Raw genomic sequence first — 22,522 nt, 5'->3', positions numbered from 1 at the left:
ACACAGCATTTCAAAACACTTGTTTTAAAACTGGGAGATTTCCAGTTCAACTACAGATTGCTATAATATGGTTATCAGCAGAATTGATCTTAAAATAGTAAACACTGCAGTCTTTCAAGTTATTAAATATCCACAGCTGTTTAAGTGAATTTCAAAATATTTGTTAATCAACTGATGAGCAAGAATTTATGCAAACTCAGTTGGTTTTTGTTTTTTGGTTTTTTTTCTCTGTCTTCAGGGAGCTTTTAGTTTAGTTGAAGGGGAGGGAATGTGCATGCTACAATCAGAATAACTGATTGGTAAACTAAATGGTACCGACAACTTCAATGTAACTGCAGAAAAAGTTAAGTATGATCTGATACAGGTGAAGGGGGCAAGAGTGGGACTTGAGATGGGTCTTAGAACGGAGGAAACCAAGGAAAGAACTCCAGAAAAAGAAAACAGCATCATCAAAAGTCGGAAGTTGGGTTAAATATGATGCTAGCCCGTCAGTAAAGGGAGCGATTTTGTGGGATATCTGAGTGGCCAGGTTCATCCTACTCTATACATCTATACATACACTCTGTACATCTCAATAATTACTCATTCAAAGAACATATATTAAGGGCCAACTGAAAGCCAGACACTATGCTATGGAGGGAATTGGCAACTAGAATTTGGTTAATGTTTGAGAAAGGCAAAAGAATTTGGACTTTCTGTTATGAATTTGAGCTAGGAATGGCATGATGAAAAGTTTATTTTAGGAAAATTAGTCAGACAACAGGATGGCTTGGAGTTTCAGGGACAGGTTTTGGGATGGTTACAGGAACACCTGTTAAAAATCCATTGCCTAGAGACCATGCTCTGCAACAAGAGAAGCCACCACAATGAGAAGCCTGCGCACCTCAACGAAGAATAGCACCCGCTCACCGCAACTAGAGAAAGCCCACACACAGCAACAAAGACCCATCACAGCCAAAAATAAATAAAGTTTTTAAAAAAATCCATTGCCATTATTCATATGTGAGATAATAAAGGTCTGGTATAAAAATGGAAAGAAACTGGTAAATATGAGAGTCATTTTGAAGGAATGAGCAGCAGAACTTGATGACATGCAGAGAGGATGAAGGAAAAAAAGGTTAAAAATAGAGATAAAGTTTTTGGTCTGGAAGACTGGTAGAAAAAAATTGCCTAAACAAACAGAAATGTGGGAGTTGAGTCCATTTGCAAAAAGATAATACAAAATCTGACTTGGGACATGCTGTATCTAGGGGACTGAGGAAAAAACTAAGTGAAAAAAACTAAGTTGAGCTCTTCTACAATCAAAACACAGGTGAGAGGGGGACAGAGTTTCAAGAATGAGAGGGGTAGTTAACATTGTCAACATCTAGAGAAAGATCAGGAGAGATGAGGTCAGGCATACCATTTTCTACAACAGGGTAAACTTGTAAACTAAGGAGTTGTTACCTTTAACTCCTCAGAATCCTTCCCTATCAAGCCAAATGCTAAATTCTTTTTGACTGTTTCCGAACATCTCTAGTGTGTTCAGAAATGTTGTTTTGCATTTTCCCTACACTGTCCTTTTCAGGTTCTTAAAACCTGAAACCTGAATCATGTCACACAGCCTTAGAAGCTTACCCCTCTAGTCATCCTGCATACTATTTCTAGAACATTCATAGTAAAGATCCATAATTGTCCACTACCTATAGCATGAAGTCCAAAACTCTTAGTTTGGCATTTCAATATCTGTACAAAAAGATCCTAATCTACTTCTCTATCAGCTCATCTCACATTTCTTCTCTAACCAAATGGTGACAGGGTAAATTTTTGGATATAGATATGTTACTTGTATACCCCTACCTACCTCTTTCCTAGTCTGATGGTAAGGCCCTTAGCATTCCCTTGACTTGGGAGTTTTTGCAGAGCAAAGAGCCGAGATTGCCTGAAGTCAAATGCATTTCCTGACTTGGATAAAATTCTAAATGCACTGAGAAGATTAAGCCAGGTGTCCCAGTGGGGAAGAGAAGAGAGTAATGTCTTTGAGGTCAACAAAAGAGGAGAGGGTGAGATTTCACCCTAGTTGGGAAGAGACTGGGGAGGGGTCAAAGAGTAACAAGGACCCACCTCCATTATCAGTGCCCTGCAGAAGAAGCAGGACCTGTGGGGGAAAAGGCACTGGGTGACTTGGAGAGGCTAGACTCTAGGTCAAGGGGCTCCATAAAGAGTCCAATGTAGCAAGCAGTTAGGATTGGTAGAACTGTATGTGCTGGGGCAGGGGTGCTTCAGTGGTGGACCAATGATCAGAGTAGTCTCCTTGATGCTTTGACACCTGATAAAGCCCAGGGACCTTCACCTTCACATAACTGAGAGAGTGGGGAGGAGGAAGAACCAAATGAATGGAATTTAATTTCCCACCAGCCTGATTAGGATAGGGACTCAGGGTAACATTAAATTGATTTAAAGAAAGTAAATGTGATATTTCCTGCAAAACTAAATTCGTGAATTCAGAGTAAGAGTCATACCCACTATGAACTTTTTGTAGGTGTTCAATGAGGGTAAGTCCTAGGCCTTTTTCACCTCTATTCTCTTTCAATATCATCTCATCCTTTTCCACCTTTATATGAGTAACTTCCAATTTATATTTGTGATATTGTAATTTATAATAATATAAATTTGGTTTGTCCCCCTTTCTGGCATAGAATCCTAAAACCCTTGGAATTTCTTAAATGATGAGAGTGATAAAGGTCTTTTATTTTGTTAATAAGGTGACTTTTGGAATGCCCCTGTGGGGGGGGGGGGAGGCACGGCGGTAGTGGCCAGAGGAACCAACCATGTGATTAGAGGGTTGGAACTTTCATTCCCACACCCCAATCTCCAGGGAGGGGAAAGGGGCTGGAGGCTGAGTCAGTCGACAATGGCCAGTGATTCAATCATGCTTTTGTAATGAAGCCTCCATAAAATCCCAAGAGGACTGGGTTCAGAGAGCTTCTGGGTTGGTGAACCTGTGGAAATTCAGGGAGGTGCCTGGTGAGGGCTTGGGAGCTCCACACTCCTTCTCATATACCTTGCCCTAGGCATATCTCCCATCTCCGCTGTTCCTGGGTTATATCCTGTTACAATAAACCAGTGATCCAGTAAGTAAAATGTTTCTTTTAGTTCTGTGAGCTGCTCTAGCAAACTAATCTAACCCGAGGAAGGGGTCGTGTGAACCTCTAAATTTATAGCCAGTCGGTAGTATATGTAACATCTGGACTTGTGACTGGTGTCTGAAGTCCAAAGAGGGGTTGTTGGAACCTCTAATCTACTGCTGGTCAGAAGCACAGGTGATAAACTGGGATTGCAACTGTTGTCTGAAGCCCAGGGGTGGGAGGGAGGGGGAGGGAGGGGGTAGTGGGAGGGGTGTGGAGGCAGTCTTATAAGACTGAATCCTTAACCTGTGGCCTCTGATGCTATCTCCAGGTAGACAGTGTCAGAATTGAGTTGAATTCTTGGACACTCTGTGTCTAAGAATTGCTCGGTGCTGTGTGGGAAGTGTCCCTGCTCTCAACACACATGTTGGAATTGGTGTTCAGAACCAGTAAAAGAATATCTTTATTCCAGAATTCTCCTCTGAGTTCAACTCTCAAATGGCCAACTACCTATTTGTATCTGCACCTGTATGTGTTAGAGACATCTCAAAATTACCCCAGGAAAGATTGATTGACATCTTCCCCTTAACTATAGTGCCTGCCCCTCCTTCCTCCTAATTCTCTATTAAGGATCAGGGAACTATGGACTGTGGGCTCAATCCGACCCCCACCTGTTTTTGTAAATAAACTTTATTGGAACACAGCCATGCCGAGTCCTTCATGTATTGCATATGGCTGTTTTTGTGCTACAACAGCAGAAATCTTATGGCCTGCAAAATCTAAATTATTTACTCTCTGGCCTTTTATAGAAAAAGTTTGCTGATCCTTGCTCTTTGTTTTTTTTTCAATGTATTTATCACATTTTGCAATTATTTGTTTGATTACGTGGTTATTTAACTAGCTCCCTTATTAGAATGTAAGCTCCCTGAGGGGAAGGACTCTGCCATGTTTATTCTTACTGTTTCTCCAGCACTTAATTGCACCAGTGTCTGGCCATGGTAGGCACTTAATAAACAGTCATTGACTGGATTACATGAACGGATGAATGAATGAATGACTTATTATATCTTAAAATTTTATTTCGTTCTTTTGCCTTAGCACAAAACTTCCATTCTTGGTTACCCTCTAGTGACCTCATATCTTAATAGAGTTCCATAATAGTTAGTCCTCTCCCCTTCTTTCTCCTCTACTCACTCCTCCTTCCAGACTAATCTTCCTAAAACAGATCTCAGATATATCACTTTCCGGCATAGTAACCTGGAGACCTAATGACTTACCCACAATCATAAACTTCTTGACCTGCCATCCAAGGCCCTCTGACTCTAGTATCACCCTATCTTTCTAGCCTAAACTCATTGTCCCCCTGTATATCTCACTATTCCAACTACTGCTTCCTTACCTGGAACTTCCCTACCACTCTATTATCTACTTGTAATGTTCTTTCCCATTACTACCATCTCCTCTTGTCAAAATCCTAACCAACCTTCAAGTATTTTCTTTCAGCTGCCTTTCTTAATCCCCTCAAAAGACATCTTTCTCTTCTTTGACCTTCCAAAGCACTTTTTATACCTATAGTAATATGTGTGTCATTTTTCCATATTGCCTTCTTCCCTTTAGCTGGTAAACTCCTTAAGAAGAGGAACCACACTTTACTCATCTTGTTATCTTCTGAGGTACTTTTATCAGTATGTTCCTAGATCTAAGTAAATAATCATTGAATGAATAAATAAATTGATGCCTAATATTTTTAGCTCTTATTAAAATCCTACTCATTCCTTACAGACCAGAATCTTCACGGCCCACCCCAGTGCCTGATTTTTCCCTTTCTCTCCTGCCTTGTATTTTGTTTCCATCAGAGACTTTCTTACCTTCCAATTAGATTGTAATCCCTAGAAGTCAGAGACTAAACCTTATATGTCTTTGTCGTCCTCTTCCTTCACTTTACAGTATCTGTGCAATTGTAAGTGCTCAATAAATAAAGCTATGAAGAAGCCCCTCTTTTTTCCATCTGATAAAGTCTGTTTCTGAGACATGTTACCAATGAAGGTTTGCCTGGGAGACAGTGACGTTGAATGAGGATTTGTAAATGAGTCTCCAGTTTCAATATTCATCAGCTTAAGAAAGGGATATTGAAAAGCTGCTCTAAAAAAAAATTCTCCTTACGTGAAATTGGCTGGAGCTGCCTGAGCTGCTAATCCCTGCAAGGTTTTCAGTCTCTGCCTTGAGCATTTAGAGCGCATTCTTGCCTTAACCTTTACGTCAGATCTCTCCACGGTAACACTGGAATGTTTGCTATTTTAGGAAATCTGCCTCACTGCATGCAGTGCTATTTACATTAGGTTCCAGACAAGGCATAAATGCAATGGCTTGACTGTCTGCTGCTTTGTGTGAGTAGGAAGGTCCTGATGGCTTAATGGATGACTCTCCCTAATTCTGTTGTCCTGTTTCATTTTTTAGGCCAGCCACAGTATAATTACACATTAATAAATAGTGCTTATATAATACTGGGGTGAAAGATGGAGAGAAAAAAGAGGAAACAAAACAAGAATTCCTCCAGACATTTCCTTTGCAAGTACATTACCTCCGCGCCACGCCACCCCTCCCCCACCCCCCCACCCCCCCCCCCCCCCCCCCCCCCCGCGCCATTCCCCCCAGACCCGCCGCCTTCTTAACCTCCAGGTCTGGTTTCATTTAAAAAGTTCTTTGAGATAAAGCTTCCACCATTCTGTAGAGGGGAATAATACCAATAACTGGAATGATTGCCAGCTTTTCCCTGCAACTCTGAGGATTCCTTCAGTAAGGAAGAGAAAAACGCTTTGTAAACTGCACTTGATTAGATTTTCTGACTCCCTAGTAAGAAAGAGGTAGACAAGTTGCCGCAGCATGACAGCGCCATCACAAAGCTCCTGAGCGCTCTGGTCACCACATGCTGTCGATCCGAATGGCCACGGAGGATTGAGAGCATACATGGAGTGTTGTCAATCCGTGGCATGTCAAGTTTGTGGCATTTTTTGTTGTTCTATGAAGTTAATTATATAAAAGAAGTTCATAAGTATTCTACAGGTACACTCCAGCTAAAATGGATGCTGAACAATGTTTTGGTAGAATGGAAGAGGCAAACAACTAGAGGGATAATAAAATCAATTAAACCAAATAAGCTTTATCAAAACTGTCTCTCTTATTTGAGGAAGAAAGGCTCTGAAGTAAAACTTCCTGTACTCAGAGACTATTTCCCAGTCCAGACTTTCATACTGGGATCACGTGAGAAGTATTTGTCTCTGGGAGGTGGAGTGAGATGAGTGTTTTTCCTTTGGACAACTCAAACCTAGAAGTGTATGACTTGTGAGCTCTCTTTCTTCTAATGCCCAACTGTGGTGTTCCCAATTGTGAGCGGTTGGGGGGAGGTGGAGTTCAGGCCTCAGAACTCAAGCTCCTCCGTTCCCTAACATCTGTAAGGGGTTTCAGGGATGGCTTTGCTGGTGATGAGAGAATTCTTCAGCCTCTATGGAGCAGGCCCAGGGCTTAGAAATTGAACCCGTGCCTTCTGCATTGTAGAGGTATGGCTCCTGTGGTGAGAAGTGGCATGGCAGACTAAGGTTTGAGGATAATACAGTAGAACTAAGATGCTGCTACTGTTAGCAGACAAAGGTAACACCCACAGCAAGGACTTCAGGTGTCACAAATAGTAAGAGTCGTCACACATCACTGTTTAGACAAAGTGCTTTATAATTGGTTTTACAATATTCTTTACCTTTATCTAATTCACAGAATGGGCTAGTTGAAGCAGTTACTAGCTGCATCAAACCATGATTTGCTATCTCAAAAGGTGACATCAATTATCTGCTCATTCAGTCCTCTGTCTAAACAACCACCAGGATTGCCTTTGTATAATGCAACTCATAAGCTTTTATTCCCTTTGCTTAATTTTTAAATTTTTAGTTCTTCATTGCCTACAACATGAAGTCCTTGGCTTGACATTTATGGGACTTTCCAGCTATATATTGCATCATTCTCCAACACTTATCATATATTTGATAACACCAATTACTTCCAATTCCTTAAGTGTGTTCCACACCATTGTATATATTGTTCCCCTAACCTAGAATGCCCTTCTCCTACTTTCTGCCTGGTGTACTCAGCCTTTAAGTCCCCAGGGTCAAGGCTGACTTCCAAGTGAGGCTTTCTCTGACTTCCAAAGATAGAGTTAATCCCTCTCATCTCTGGGTCCTCTTAGCACTATGAGTATACTTCTCTCTCTTCATTTATCACACTGCATTTTAGTTCTTTGTTTACATGCCAATCTCTTATTGGGCTTTAAACCCTTTGAAGGCCAGGACCCCCTAGACCAGTGGTTCTTATCGAGCATCCATATCCTAGAGTGCATTTTGGCAATTTGCGGGGGCATTTCTTGTTTCAATGCTGAGTGGGGCTAGGGGTGCTACATAACTTGCAATGGGCAGGACAAAGCATTATTCCAAAATGTGAACGACTTTCAAATGTTCCACTGGGCAGTGATGCAGGTAATCAAACTGTTTATATAATCATCTGGACCTAGGACTTAATTCTGTTGTATATATGAACACAACGTTAATATACTCTGACTTTTCTATGAGTTAAACTGCTATGTAAATTAAAGGAATATTATTTAATTTATTTGTTTATTTGGAAATTTACCAAGAGTTTTTCACTTTGGCACTGCCACTGGATCATAACGAACGGCACTGCCCCTTGCCATTTTTGAATTGCCAATATAACATGCCTGCACCAGACTGCATGTGAAGCTGTGAATTCCCATACAAGCACCTGCCTATTTCTTTATATCCTTTAATATAGTTGTGCCCAAGAATTTACATATTAAAACAAACATTAGTTTATTATAAATTAATCTCTTTTTATGTTTCATGTAGTTCAGTATCTACTTCACTGGATTGCTTTGAGGCTTAAACTAATTTGAGTTAATTATTTAAGGTATTTAGAGCAGCACCTGGCACATAGACAATGCTACCATATTGTGCTGATGTTATTACTACAGAAATGTTGTTGAATATTCACTGATAAATATTTTAAATTATATTTGGAATATGTATTTAAGAAATCCTGTGACTTTACTTCTAGGTTTTATATTATAATAATCTGAACCATTTGAGTGTGACTACATGATCCCAAGATGTTATAGAATGTGCTTCAATATTTCTTTTTGTCTAGGGGACTAAAGTGAGATATAATTCTCATTGTGATCAATTTGCCCTGAATGATTCACACTCTGTTGTGGTCTTCCTGGGGAGCAATAACACAAATAGACAACTTTGAGTTCGGTCTTTGCCTATAAAACAGTATTTCTACGTGCAAGGCTAACAGGTCCAGAGGGAGAACTGTGACCATTAATCTCACTAATACTGCTACACTTAATAATTTTGTCATTGTCTTTTGTAAAACAAAGATAGTTACAATGTGAATGAAGTTTACAATATCTGACTCATTGACTATGTCTTTTTTAGCCACTACTCATTTTAAGAACAGCCTTCCTCTCTCTCAGGTTGTTAACACAGATAAGGACGACAGTAGTTACCGTGTTTTGAGCACTGTGCTAGGCACTTCACATATATTATTTCTAACCCTTACAAGTAGATGAACATTACAGAGGAAGAAATTGTACTTGGAAGGGTTATGTAACTTGTCCAAGGCCATACATCTAAAAAGTGTTGATGCTGACTGAGATCAAATTCCAAAACCTGAGCTCATTCTTTCATACCACTCTGCTTCCCCAGATAAAATCCAGGAGACTTCATACTAGAATCCGTTATTGAAGGACCAAGATTCTTTCTCTAAACTGGGACTTGACTGTTTCCTTCCGTTAAGTCAATCTGAACCACTTGAGCATGGCTAAATATTCCCAGGGTATTACAGAAATCATTTCAATCTTTCTTTCTGTCTAGGCCATAGAATATAAGATAGAAGCACAGTGACCAAAACCATTTCTTTTCTTTTGGAATCTGGGCACACATTGAGAGAAGGAAGTTTTCAGAGGATTATCTGAACACTCACTAGAAGGCTGACTCCCTGGCCAGGCTTCTTTGGGCTGTTTTAGAAATGATAATATAAAATAATTCTATGCACACTGAGCAGTACTTGGTGCCTAGTTTTTTGTTTTTTTCTTCATAAGGCACAGACCCAAAGGGAGAAACTAGAAAATGAGCTGTGGGAGGCTTTCTGTCCTCCACATTTGAGAGGACCTACTGTCAGAGGCCCCCCTGTGGCAGAGCTTTCTAGCTTGGGTATTCTGGCCAGTGTGCCTCAAAATGGCCCACCACTGTGCTGAGATGCCAGCCCCTCCGCTCTCAGGTGGTGGAGGCTCTGAAGGTGGACACAGGTAGTCACCTCCAACCATGACCAGCCTCAGTCGCTTTACTTCAGAGTAACACAGACACATAATCAGCTCCTATGAAACTGAACTTTCTCTGAAAAATGTTGGGAAACACTGATTGACAGAATTCACAGCATGATGTAATCAGCTTTATAAATGTACAAAGAGTTGGGCAATAACGATAATAATAAATTTTTATAGGTACCAGCAACATTAAAGAAGCATATCAATTTAGTACAATTTATGTGACGATGTATTTCTTTCTTCTACTCACCCAATGTTATTATCCTCTAGATGCTGTACTTAACCTTGTTCTAAGCATTCCTTTAGGATAGATTGTAAATAATTTAGTCTCTTTGTAATTATAATTTTTCTGTTCTTCAAGTCTGTTTTAAAAACTGATACCAACCCACTTCCCCTTATTAGCATTGCAAATATTGAACTACATATACCCATTTCAGTGCTTACCAAAGATACAAATGAAAATAAGTATGTGTACCTAAATATATGTTTCTATATGTCTGTAAATATAAAACTAGAACAATGAGAGTGATTTTATTTCAGAATTTACGTGAGTATTTTTCTTTCGAAGTGCTTACCTTGGGGACTATACACTTTCCCCAATGATGCTGGACTCATTAGAATAGAATGTCAAAATTGTAGGATACTTTGGAGATTATTTGGGCTAATTTTCCCATTTTACACATATGGAGGCTGAGAGTGATGTATCCATGGTCATACAGTTAATAAAGAAAGAATCAGGATAGAAAACTACTTCTCCTAATTCCCAGCCAAGTTATTCCTAATTAAAAAATGTTATGGGGGGCTTCCCTGGTGGTGCAGTGGTTGAGAATCTGCCTGCCAATGCAGGGGACACGGGTTCGAGCCCTGGTCTGGGAGGATCCCACATGCCGCGGAGCAACTGGGCCCGTGAGCCACAACTACTGAGCCTGCGCGTCTGGAGCCTGTGCTCCGCAACAAGAGAGGCCGCGATAGTGAGAGGCCCGCGCACCGCGATGAAGAATGGCCCCCGCATGCCGCAACTAGAGAAAGCCCTCGCACAGAAACGAAGACCCAACACAGCCAAAAATAAATTAAAAAAAAAAAAAATGTTATGGGGTCTTCTATACATTTCAATGTGTATCTTGCAAAAAGCCTATAAACTTTAATTTTTACTCATATCTATCAAATTATATGCATACACATCATTTCCTGAGTTTGTTATCCAGAGCTTTCCAACCAAAATGTATCCAGAGTCCAAGGGGTTTACAGTATAGCCAAGATATTGATTTCTTCTGCCCTCATTGTGGCCTAAGCACCCAGGATGGTCACTTTCAAGTGAGAAGCTCCATCCATTTACTGCTACACTTTATAAATATTATCATTCATTATTTTTTAAAATTATAATGAGTGAATTTATTGCAGGGGCTCAATTTAAAAAATGTACAAAATCATTGCCTTTCTTCTATACTTATCATAGCTATTGAAAACTGTAATTCTTTTTTTTTTTTTTTTTTTTTTTGCTTATTTGGATTTGCAGACTTTTATGTAATTGCTATTTATTACTTGAGTAATAAAAAAGAGCAGTGGATAATGAAAAAAATGAGAAAAAGTCACTGGTTCTAAGCAATTTGATTATGTTGTAAATCATGTCTTTTTCTACATGTTTCTTATTATCATTTGCTATTTTTGTCATGACACAGGAAAGGTGAGGAAACACTGCTTTATACTAATTTTTAGCACTGCTCTTTTTATCCTGATTCCAACCTTTGTATATGTGACCAATAAATTAAGCTGCACATGTTTTGCTTTATCATTGATCTAAGATTTGTAAGAATACCTAGCAATTGTGTATGTTGCTTGGGCACAGATAGATTCTAGGGTTCCTTCAGAAAGCATCTTTTTAGTAAATTAAAAGTTGAATGAAGGAGGGGAGTTCCCTCTGAGGTAACCTCCAAGAACAACAATACAGATTAATGCAATAATTTTCACAGCAGTGAGGGTTCTCTCTTCAACGTTAAAACCACGTTATACATTCTCTATAGTTACACATCACTAGGGTGGCAGGCAGAATCCTAAGATGGCCCCTGTGACCTCCACCTCCTCATATCCACACCTTTGTACATCCTTGAGTGTGGAGAAACCTGTAGCTTGCTTCTAACCAATAGAATACAGCAAAGGTGAGGGATATTGCTACATAGTTATGCACTGTTATATGGCAAAAGTGAAGGAGTGTTGCAGATGTAACTAAGGTCCCTACTCAGTTGACTTTAAGTTAACCAAAAGGTGTAGTACACTGAGGGGCTTGACTTAATCAGGTGAACCTCTTAAAAGAGTGTCTAGAAGGGAGAGAAGCAAGAGACTGTCTCTCTCCATGGCTGGCTGTGAAGAAGCAAGCTGCCATAACTTCTACAGTCACACAGAAATATTCTTCCAACAACCTGAGGGAGCTTAGAAGTGGAACCTTCCCTAAGTGAGCCTCTAGCTGAGAAAGCAGTCCAGCTGACAACTTGATTTCAGACTTGTGAGACCCTGAGTAGAAAACCCAACTAAACCATGCCTGGACTCTTGACCCACAGAAACTGGAATAATAAATGAATGTTGTTTTGAACCACTGAGTTTGTAGTAATTTCTTACACAGCAATAGAAAACTAATACATATAAATGTAAAGTAGGGCTCCTGAAAGCATGAAGCTTTGTGCCTCAGGAAGTACAGCCCAAACCTCACCTGCACTTCCATGTCAGCTGGCTCCTCCAACAGATGTAGCAGTTGTTGCTTCTCTTGAGATAGCTGTTCTGCAAGTTTCTCCTGTGCAGCCAGGCTCTGACTCAGTTCTTCAATTCTTCTGGAGCAAAGAAAAAGTAAGAACAATTATGGCCATGGTACTATTACTACCTTTATTTTTCAGCCCACTCCAAAGATAGCATGGTCCAGTACAGTAAGTTTTTACCTTTTTGAGTCATTGAACTCTTTGAAACTTTTCTTCAGTAAGCCATGTATTCTGTGCCCCAGCCCCCAAATATATACACAAACGATTTTTTGCTTACATTGTCACAGGTTCAGAGACCTCTTGAAGCCAATCCATGGACCTATAGACCATAGATATAAAATTCTTGGAATAGGGGCCAGAAGTTGTAGAGTTTTTTTAATTGTTATTGTTGTTCCATTCAAAAAAACAATTATTAGGTAACCGTTATGTATATAACTCAATGCACACTACTAAGTACTGGGAATATAAAGTTGGAAAACACACAATCTCTGCTCTATAGAAACTTAAGTTCTTTTGGTGTGTGTGCCAAGAGTTTGGGAAATGGGGAGGCACAGCTATATCAACAGATAGAATATAATAAGTGCTACCACACCAGAGGTATATACCAAATAGTACACTGAGTGTTGCCATGGAGCTATAGGAGGAAAGATAAAGAAGTAATTCATTTGACTTGGAGGAGTCTGGGGGGAAGCTCAGGAGAAGAGATTGTGAAGACTGGGTTATTTTCCAGGCTCAGAGGGAGGAGCTTAAATGAAAGAATGAAGGCATGAAGATATGAGGCATATGGGGAAGCATCACTGGAAAGGAAAAGGGGGAAAGGCTGGTGGGAAAAGACAACGGCTGGAGAAGAGACTGGAAATTCAGACTAGAATTCAGTTGTCAAAGACTATGCGTGCTGTGCTGATGTATATAAACCACAGGTTCAACTCGACAGTTATTCATCACCTACTACGTGCAGGGCATATCTTGCTGTTTCTCTGTGTGTAAGTCTTTGAGTACTAGAGATACCTGTCCTAGGAAATGTGCTGGTACTAGATGAAATGTTTCTGATTGTGATTATTATTCCTGTGTATGTAAGATAGTGGTAGCACCTTGGCAGGAAAATAGTTTGGCAGAAAGGTGAAGGGTGTCAGAAAGTCAAGTAGGAATCTCTTAAATTAAGGTATGAGGATCAGCTAAGATTTGGGGATCAGAAAGAACTTTAAAAACTTTATACAAATGCAAGCTATAATGATAATTATGATGATGAATGTGGACTCCATATCAACTTCCCCACGGTATCTGTGCTAGAATGTCTCTACTTTTCTCAAGCTCATACCTCATTCATCCCTTTGACCCTCAGTCTCTACAGATAACCTAGTCTCCTACTTTACAAAGCTATTCAAGGCCATCTGATATGAACTCCCTCAATTTACTTGTCAGGTATGCATTTGTTTCGTTTTTTTTTTTTTTTTTTTTTTGGTTTGACAGCATTTATTGCACTGAGACAGTCTCAGGGAACCTAGCAGGGAAGATCTGAAGAAAATACAACACCACACAGAGAACTGTACACTAATGGATGTGCATATAAAAGAAAACAATATAAAGACTTAATTCTGCTGTCACAAAAGCCTTCACAGAAGTAACCATTGATGCCTTAGTGAGTTCTGAAGAACGAATTAGGAATTCACCAGGAAGGGAAAACATACGTTTCCCACAGAAGGAAGCGCATGAGCAAAATTCTGGGGACCTGACATAGCACAGTATGCTTCTGGAGGCGCTGTGCCTTTAGGGTTTTGATTCCAGCAATGCCTGAAGCCATGTTACATAACTCTCTATATGCCAATTTCTTCATTTATAAAGTATAATAATCCCTATCTCATGGGATTGTTAACTTTATGAGAGAATTAAACTTTATGGGAGAATTAAACAAGAATGTAAAGTACTCAGCTCAGCTGTACAGTAAGAGCCCAACAAACCTTAGTCGTCATTATTATTACTAGTCCGGCACCAGTGATACATGAAGGGGGTCACGGTAGGGGATGAGTCTGGGGGAGATCAGGGGTCAGATCATAACAGGCTTTGATGGCCACACTAAGAACAGATTTTATCTCCTAAAGATGTTGGAGAACTTTCTAAATGGCTGTGCAATGATATGATCAGATTTGTGTCTCAAAAAGATCACACTGGTCACTGTGCGTACCTTGTGTGTTTTTCACCTATTCAGTTAAAAACCACTTAAGGCTTTTTATGCCACCATAGTATCATGCATTGAGGAGGCTAAATTATTTGTCAATTTCATATTGTTGAATTTCCCACTTCAAAACTGCTCTGAATTGTTAGATTGGGATGGAATGCAGAGGGTAGAACCAGAAGTAAAGAGAACAGTTAGGAAGTTGCTGCAGTAACCAAGACACAGTGGTGGCCTCAACAAATGCCCACTTACTTTATGAGAAAATTCAAGTTCCTTACTATATAAAAAAGCCAGCACAATCAGACCCCCTATTCCCAATACAGCTTATCTCTCATTAGTCTTCCCCAGACCCTCTGCTCTGGTTACATAGCACTAATTACACGTCTTGAAATATGCCCTTCCCTGTATCTCCCCTCAATGGTGTCTCCTCCTGTACAGGACAATCCCCCTCCCCACTCACCTCCTACACTCTTTCTTCTAACTCCTATTCACTCATCAAAACTCACCTCAGATTTCACCTCCTTCAGGACACTTTCAATGGCACCTTGCTCTTTTAGTCTGGAATAGATGACAATTCTATACACCCCAGAGCATCCCATGTTACTTCTATCAGAGAACTTATTAAAATTGTGTAACGTGTGTCTTGATGACAGGAAGTGGGTCTTTCATCTCTGTAACCTGAGTGCTTAGCCCAGTGTCTGATATATAGCTGATGCTCAGTAAATGTGAATAAGTGAATCCATGTCTCTTGTTTGCTACCATTTGACCACTGTTCTACTTATACCTACCTAAGTCTCCTGATTGCCAACTACTCAGTTCTGTTAATGGATACTATTAAAGACGCAGCCCTAAAAAGAGATTTCTTTACTTGTGGGAACCATAAAGTCTTGGTAATGGTGAAGGTCCACCGTAAATCCTTCAAAGGGAACAGTGCAGCTGCTATATACTCACACAGGCTCGAGAACAGGCAAAAGACAAATGGCAAATAGAGCACCAAAAGCACCTACTTGTCCCTTTGGGCCAGGGCCTCAGTGTATTGGTTGGGCTTGACCCGGTTTCCTGGTACATCTTCCCTGTCCTTGGTGACTCCCTTCAGTTTCTCTGAGAGCTCCAGGTTACACTCTTTCTCTGCTTCCACCAGAGCCGCCATCCGTGCGGCTTCATTTTTTGCTAGCCTGGATTCCTGCAAAAAGAACGAGAAAAGAACAAAACCTGAAAGGCTGCAAACATAGGTACTTTAGGGAGGGAAAAGGTGAATGCCGGGAGGCAGAGCAGTCGGAAAAGAGGTAAAAGGGGACCCTTAGCCGTGGATACTCACCTCCTGCAGAAGCTGGATCTTATTCTCCAGGAGCTCGTAAACATGCTCCGTCTCCTGCTGTCTCTCCTCAAACTGGCGCCGGAGCTCAGCTTCATTATGGCTGTTGAGATTCTCCACATCAGTGCTAAAACCACAGAGCATTAGCCAGTCAGAGCCAGTCATATAATTTAGCAAGTGGACCCATTAAGGCTGTTTCAGTAATTCCGAGTCCCATTGATGAAAATAAAAATGGAGTATTTTTTTCCTCTGCAATTATTTGTGGAACTGCTCTTTCCAACTTTTCAGGTAATCTTTTAGGAACTCTAATTTGTGTTGCTTGTCAATCAGACTATACCTGACTCCCTAGAGGCTTCATTACTGCTATAGCTTCAAGAGAAGGATCTTGCATTTGAAAGGCAGGTAGTCATCAAATGGTTTAGAACTCAGCATCCAAGTTCACCATCATCTGTCCCCAGACTTTCCCATTAAGACTGCTCTCCCAGAGTGCTTTGCTAGTTCCTTGCCTGTCTTGCTATTTGAATTCAGACTGTTCCTTCCATTTAGGTTGCTGAAATAGAATATCCATTTGGACAGCCACAGAAATGCTTTTCTCCTTTACAGCCAGTAACCCATAGACTGTCCTGAATCTGGGCTACCTACCCAGAGTTCTATCCAGTTTTCCCACAGTCCCATGCAGAAAGCAGACATTTAATCTATGGAAGCTCAGGGTTCTGGCCCAGCTTTGCTTCTCTGATGTCCTTAGGAATGAATGCCCAGGCGCTAGCATGAAGCGGGTAAGGTGTCACCAGCTTATTTATAGCTAACAACAGCTGCCTTTGGATGTCTGAGGATTAGAAATTTGGGGGCAGTATCAGGTGCTGAATGATCTTAATTCCGGTTTGGTTTTATTCTTGTTTTAAGCCATTTGTTGAGAACCATGGACAATCTTCTTGTTCTCAGGGCAGAGAACAATATTGAACCTTCATAGGCTCATGATAAATCAAAGTTGCTCTATCCAAGCCCAGTAGTATTTTAATATTTGGCCCAGAAGGTTGTGTCCACGGTGACCAAATGGAACTTCCCTAAAGATTATAGAATTCCTTGGTCGATAGTGGACACTACTCAGCACTGTCCCAGAGACTATATTTATCTTGAGTTCCCATGTCATTATGCAGCCTTTTGGCGGTAGAAGGGTCTTTGTTGTACAAGGGACACAAGTCAAGAGAATAACCTAAGACCCTTAAATAGACCTCAGGAATCATCAACTTTGACTCCATATTCCTTGATAAATGCAATAGACAACAGCTAACTACAATGTCTTGAGATTGGAAGTTATACATTTTCTGAGTAAGACAGCCAGGAATGCCTGATTTAATAGGCTACAGCTGTTGTGAAGTCAGAAGAGCCTTGGACTTGATGCCAGAAGATGTGGGCTCTGCCACTCATTTGAGAAGACTTTAACACTCTGTACCTTAGTTTTCTCATTGCTAAAAATAGGATAATGCCTCCTAATTAAAAGCTGAAATGACATAATTTTTTTTTAAAAGCACTACACAAATCTGAAAACTTGTAACTCAACTGTTATTATAAGTTTTCCTAAAATCTATTAGTTCACTTAATGCCTTAGTAAGTATTGAGTAATTCCAGCATACTGTGTATAGCTGAGTCTGGTTTGAGTATTCTGATACTGCTGGACTATCATTCTAAGCATCAAGAAATACTGTGGAGGGGCTTCCCTGGTGGTGCAGTGGTTGAGAGTCTGCCTGCCGGTGCAGGGGACACAGGTTCGAGCCCTGGTCTGGGAGGATCCCACATGCTGCGGAGCAGCTGGGCCCGTGCGCCACAACTACTGAGCCTGCGCTCTAGAGCCTGTGGGCCACAACTCCTGAGCCTGCACGTCTGGAGCCTGTGCTCTGCAATGGGAGAGGCTGCGGCGGTGAGAGGCCCACGCATCGTGGTGAGGAGTGGCCCCCGCTTGCCGTAACTGGAGAGGGCCCTCGCACAGAAGTGGGGACCCAACACAGCCAAAAATAAATAAATTAATAAAAAAAAAAAAGAAGGATAATCAGGAAGATTTAAAAAAAAGAAAAAAGAAAAAAGAAATACTATGGAGATAGAAGGAACGCCAGATCATATTGAATGTATACTGATTCTAGGATATAATCTGAAAATTATTTTTAGTAACAATTTCAATAGTACTTGTCATTTAAAACTAAGGGTTGGGGCTTCCCTGGTGGCGCAGTGGGTGAGAATCTGCCTGCCAATGCAGGGGACACGGGTTCGAGCCCCGGTCTGGGAAGATCCCACATCGCGCGGAGCAACTAGGCCCGTGAGCCACAACTACTGAGCCTGCGTGTCTGGAGCCTGTGCTCCGCAACAAGAGAGGCCGCGAGAGTGAGAGGCCCGTGCACCGCGATGAAGAGTGGCCTCCGCTTGCCACAACTAGAGAAAGCCCTCGCTCGCACAGAAACGAAGACCCAACACAGCCAAAAATAAATAAATAAATAAATAAATTTTAAAAAGAAAAAAAAAAAAACTAAGGGTTTTTTAATTATAAAAACTGTAAATTATAAAAGTAACCATCCTAACAATACAGACGGTATAAAGAAAAAAAATTCAAGTCTTCTCCCCATCACAAACTCCACTCTCACTCCTCTGACACAGGCAATGTTAAAGAGTTTGGTATGTAACCCTGCAGTTTTTTTTCTATTCATATTCAAGCAAACACATGTACACATAGATTGTCTTTACACAAAGGGGCTTATACTCTAAATATCACTCAGCACTTTTCCCCCTTACTTAGTCTATCAGGGACTTCCCACCAGGACAATAATATAGAGCTAACTCATTCGTTTTAATGACTACATAATATTCCACAGTATGTTTATATCAAAATGTTTTCAACCATTGCCCTATTGATGTATAGTTGTTTCTAGTTTTTTTTTGCCATTACAAATAATGATGCAGTTAATATCCTTATACATTTATCCTTTCATACTCTTGCTTTTATTTATAAGGAATAGATTCCTTTTAGGAATTATTTGATCAAGGGAAGTGTTAATATTTTATTTTGATAGGTAGTACCCATTCCAAAAATGTTATCACAATTCACACTCTCATCAGCACTATATGAGAGTGCCCATTTCCGCCAAACTCTATGTCAGCCCTGGATGTTACCAGTAGATTACTGACTGGGAAGTTTATAAACTTAGGTCTGATGAATTTACCAATCTATGTCAACATCTCTCAGACTTATTGGCGCCCAAGGAAAGAAAAGCACATTGTTTCCGTTTCTGAATTGGATGCAGCATTCAAATGCCAGAGTTAAGGTTAAGGAATTCTATTGCTCTCAGTTAATGAGCCAGACTGGAAAGGACCAAGAGCTCAACTAGTTCAAACTGCAACTCACCATGTTTTATCCAGATGCTGTTTCTTGTCCTGGAGTTCTCGTTTCAGGCTCTCTACTTCAACCTTCAACTCGATGTTCTGAAAAGTACACAGGCATTAATCGTCATTAACTGCCACAGACCCTCTATCAGACAGAGAAAGACAAATATTATCACTTTTATGTAGACACTAAAATATGATACAAATGAAATTATTTACAAAACAGAAACAGACTCACAGATGTAGAAAACTTATGGTTACCAGAGGGGAAAGGTGGGGGGGGGGGGCAGGGAGAGAAAAATTGAGTATGGGATTAACAAATACACACCACTGTATATAAAATAGATAAACAACAAGGATTTACTGTATAGCACAGGGAACTATATTCAATATCTTGTAATAACCTGTAATGGAAAAGAATCTGAAAAAGAACATATATATATATATATATATATATACACACCTGAATCACTTTATACCTGAAACTTATGCAATATTGTAAATCAACTACAGTTCAATTTTTTTAAGTGTTCACTGTTATTACTTATAAGAACAACAGTTTTCCCTCCCTGACTAGGATAGCTGAAGTTCTCAGTCATAATCACATATTACATTAATCATATGTCATAGAAAGGAAAGAAAATTATTACACCAAAGGTGGGATATCCTAGGCAATCTGATCTGAACATTCTTCACGTTAGCTTTATTCTTCTACATAAGTAGAAAAGAGAAATGAAAAGGACAGAAAGAAAAAAAAAGAGAAAAGAGAAAAAATATAGTTCCTTCTCTAGGCTTTAGCACTATGTCTATTCAAGCAAATAGACAATAAAGTTTACAAGTCTCACAGAGAACTGCTAAAACAGTTTCATCCCACAAGGTTAGATCCTAAATCTCATGATCAATTATTCTGGTGGATCAAGGTAATTTCATGGGCATTACGAAATCTACCACATGGAAATGCAAGTACATTCCAATTTACAGCATTAAATTCTAACCCTCTGTACCCTCTTTCTGTAGAAAAATGACTGCATAGTTAATCACGTTTCTCCATTCTCCGTTAGTAAATATATAAATTGTTAAATTCCAAAAATAGCTGAAGTGGATCCAAAATTAACTGCAGTTGCTTATCATATCACCAAATCTTATCAGCTCTTTGTCAAGATATCCAAGGAAATGCATATACTCAAGAGAGGGTGGCTGGCGGGGGGGGGGGGGGGGCGGGGGGGGGTGGTGGGGGGAGCACCTTTCTCTCCTTCTACTCTCCAGAAGAATATCCACCTACCTAACCCAAGGAAAAGTTTCAATGATGAAGCTGAACTTAAATGATAAGAAATACAATAAACTTTCATTATGATATTAGTACCTAGAACTAGAGGACTGGGCTAACAATGAGTTTATAGATTAATTGTGTTTAATCAGATTTTCTCTGTGTTGGTAGCTTGTTTTGTTTCAGGACACATCACTTGAACAGTCTTAACGCCAATCCATGTTAAATACAGGATTCTCCTGAATTGATTTCCACCCTGGTATGTACTGCAAAGTTCAATATAGAATTGGGTTAAAAGAAACCAGTAACCAATGACCTGATTCCTTTCCAAGGATTCTTTTTTTTTTTTTAAGACTCTATCCTTTTATTTAACATGCCATAACTTTTTCCCCCCTTCCAGTTTTATTGGGATATAACTGACATACAGCACTGTATAAGTTTAAAGTGTTCAGCATAATGATTTGACTTACGTACATCATGAAATGATGACCATAAGTTTAGTGAACCTCCATCATCCCATATAAATACAACATGAAGGAAATAGAAAAAAAATTTTTTTCCAAGGCTTCAATTTTAACTCTGTATATTGATCTACTGCTCGTATAATCCACAATGTGCCTATCCCTTTTAAAAATAGAGATTTTCAAAATTTTGCCCCAGCAGAAGCTGTGACACCAGGAATCGTAAAAAAAGCGAAACAAAACAAAACTGCTTTTTTAAAAATCAAAAGAGAAACGGTTTTGCCTGACCACCTTAAGAAAAAAAAAAGATCTTAATGCAAAATGTATCAGTCCTTTCATCATTAGATTAGAAGCATTATTACCCATTATATTAACTAGGTCAATAGTTTGCATACTGTGTTCCACCAGTATTCCACAAGACACTTCTAGGAATGGGAGAGGGAGAAGTTTAAATTAAAGAAGTGTGGTCACAGCCAGGGAGTGTTAAAGGGTCTGCTCTGACTCTTGCAGACCCCTCTCCTCCACTGTTAACAGCACTCTTAATGTGGAAAGGGACTTATCAGGTCTTGTGGGGAATAATGAAGATGTCTGACACTTGTTTCTTATACTCAGTATGCCTGCAGTCCAGTTGAGAGGAGCAAAATTCTGAGGTATGGATTTAAAATGCTAAAGGTGATCACTGATGAGGAAGTTTAGGATATAGCCTAACCCAGGGAAGGTTTAATGTGTAAGATATACAAGGGTAGAGAAGGTCACTGTAGATAAGGAAATATGGTATTAAGCTAGAAATTTCTCTACAGTCCATTCAGTAGCTCACTTATTTCAAGCACAGATATGTGATACAGCAAAATTCTAGAATAATTTTTAAAATTTCATCCATGGATTGATAAACAGATAAACAAAATGGAATGTTATTTGGCCATAAAAAGGAATGATAGATGCTACAACATGGCTGAACCTTGAAAACACTATGATAAGTAAAAGAAGTCAGTCACAGAAACCATACATTGTATGATTCCATTTATATGAAATGTCCAGAATAGGCAAATCCAGAGAAACAAAGTAGATAGGTGGTTGACTAGGGCTGGGGGGATAGGGGAACTGGGAAGTGATGGTTAATGGGTTGGGGGTTTCTTTGTGGAGTGATGAAAATGTTCTAAAACGGATTGCTATGATATTTGCACAACTCTGTGAATATTCTAGAAACACTGATGTGTACATTGTACACTTTAAATGAGTGGGCTGTATTGGTATGTGAATTTTATTTCAATTAAATTATAAAAAATGTTTCAAAAAGCCCTAGGAAATTATAGTGGTTATAATTAAATGATAATAATGATTACATATTGCATATCACACAGGCAGTTAGAGCAGTGTCCAGCACCTAGGGAACATCATTATTATATCTGAACTAAAGAGCAAAACTATACATTGCCTTCAAGCATCTCTAACAGAAGTTAGCACTGGGTATTTCAAAATCTCTTTCCAATCTTGCCCCTCCTCTCCAGCACCCATGGTTACCACCCTATGAGGTACTCCTTCCTTATCACTGGGATCAGAGTGAATAGTCTCAAAACTGATCTCCCCAACCTCAGCCTCTCCACCATTTAAATTTTTCCTAAAGCATATCTCTGATTAGTTTACTCCCTTTACTCAGAAAGCTTCTCATGGTTTTTAATTGCATAGCAATTAAAT

General features: G+C 39.8%; 1 protein-coding gene across 10 annotated transcripts in view; it reads right to left on the bottom strand.

Moving 5' to 3' along the window:
• LOC118897873 (phosphodiesterase 4D interacting protein) overlaps positions 1-22,522 on the bottom strand; it is a 218,171-nt gene that overhangs the window by 101,843 nt on the left and 93,806 nt on the right. For all 10 annotated transcript variants that reach the window (XM_036857374.1, XM_036857557.1, XM_036857384.1 and 7 more), the window contains 4 exons: positions 19,122-19,198; positions 15,734-15,857; positions 15,423-15,598; positions 12,200-12,317 (listed from right to left, as the gene is read on the bottom strand). In XM_036857374.1, the coding sequence (XP_036713269.1) occupies positions 12,200-12,317; positions 15,423-15,598; positions 15,734-15,857; positions 19,122-19,198 (495 nt within the window). The remainder of the gene's footprint in view (positions 1-12,199; positions 12,318-15,422; positions 15,599-15,733; positions 15,858-19,121; positions 19,199-22,522) is intronic.

Source organism: Balaenoptera musculus, chromosome 1, assembly GCF_009873245.2.
Source record: "Balaenoptera musculus isolate JJ_BM4_2016_0621 chromosome 1, mBalMus1.pri.v3, whole genome shotgun sequence".
NCBI lineage: Eukaryota > Metazoa > Chordata > Mammalia > Artiodactyla > Balaenopteridae > Balaenoptera > Balaenoptera musculus.
Note: the sequence above shows the minus strand (reverse complement) of the source record. Positions and strands in the feature narration are given on the sequence as shown.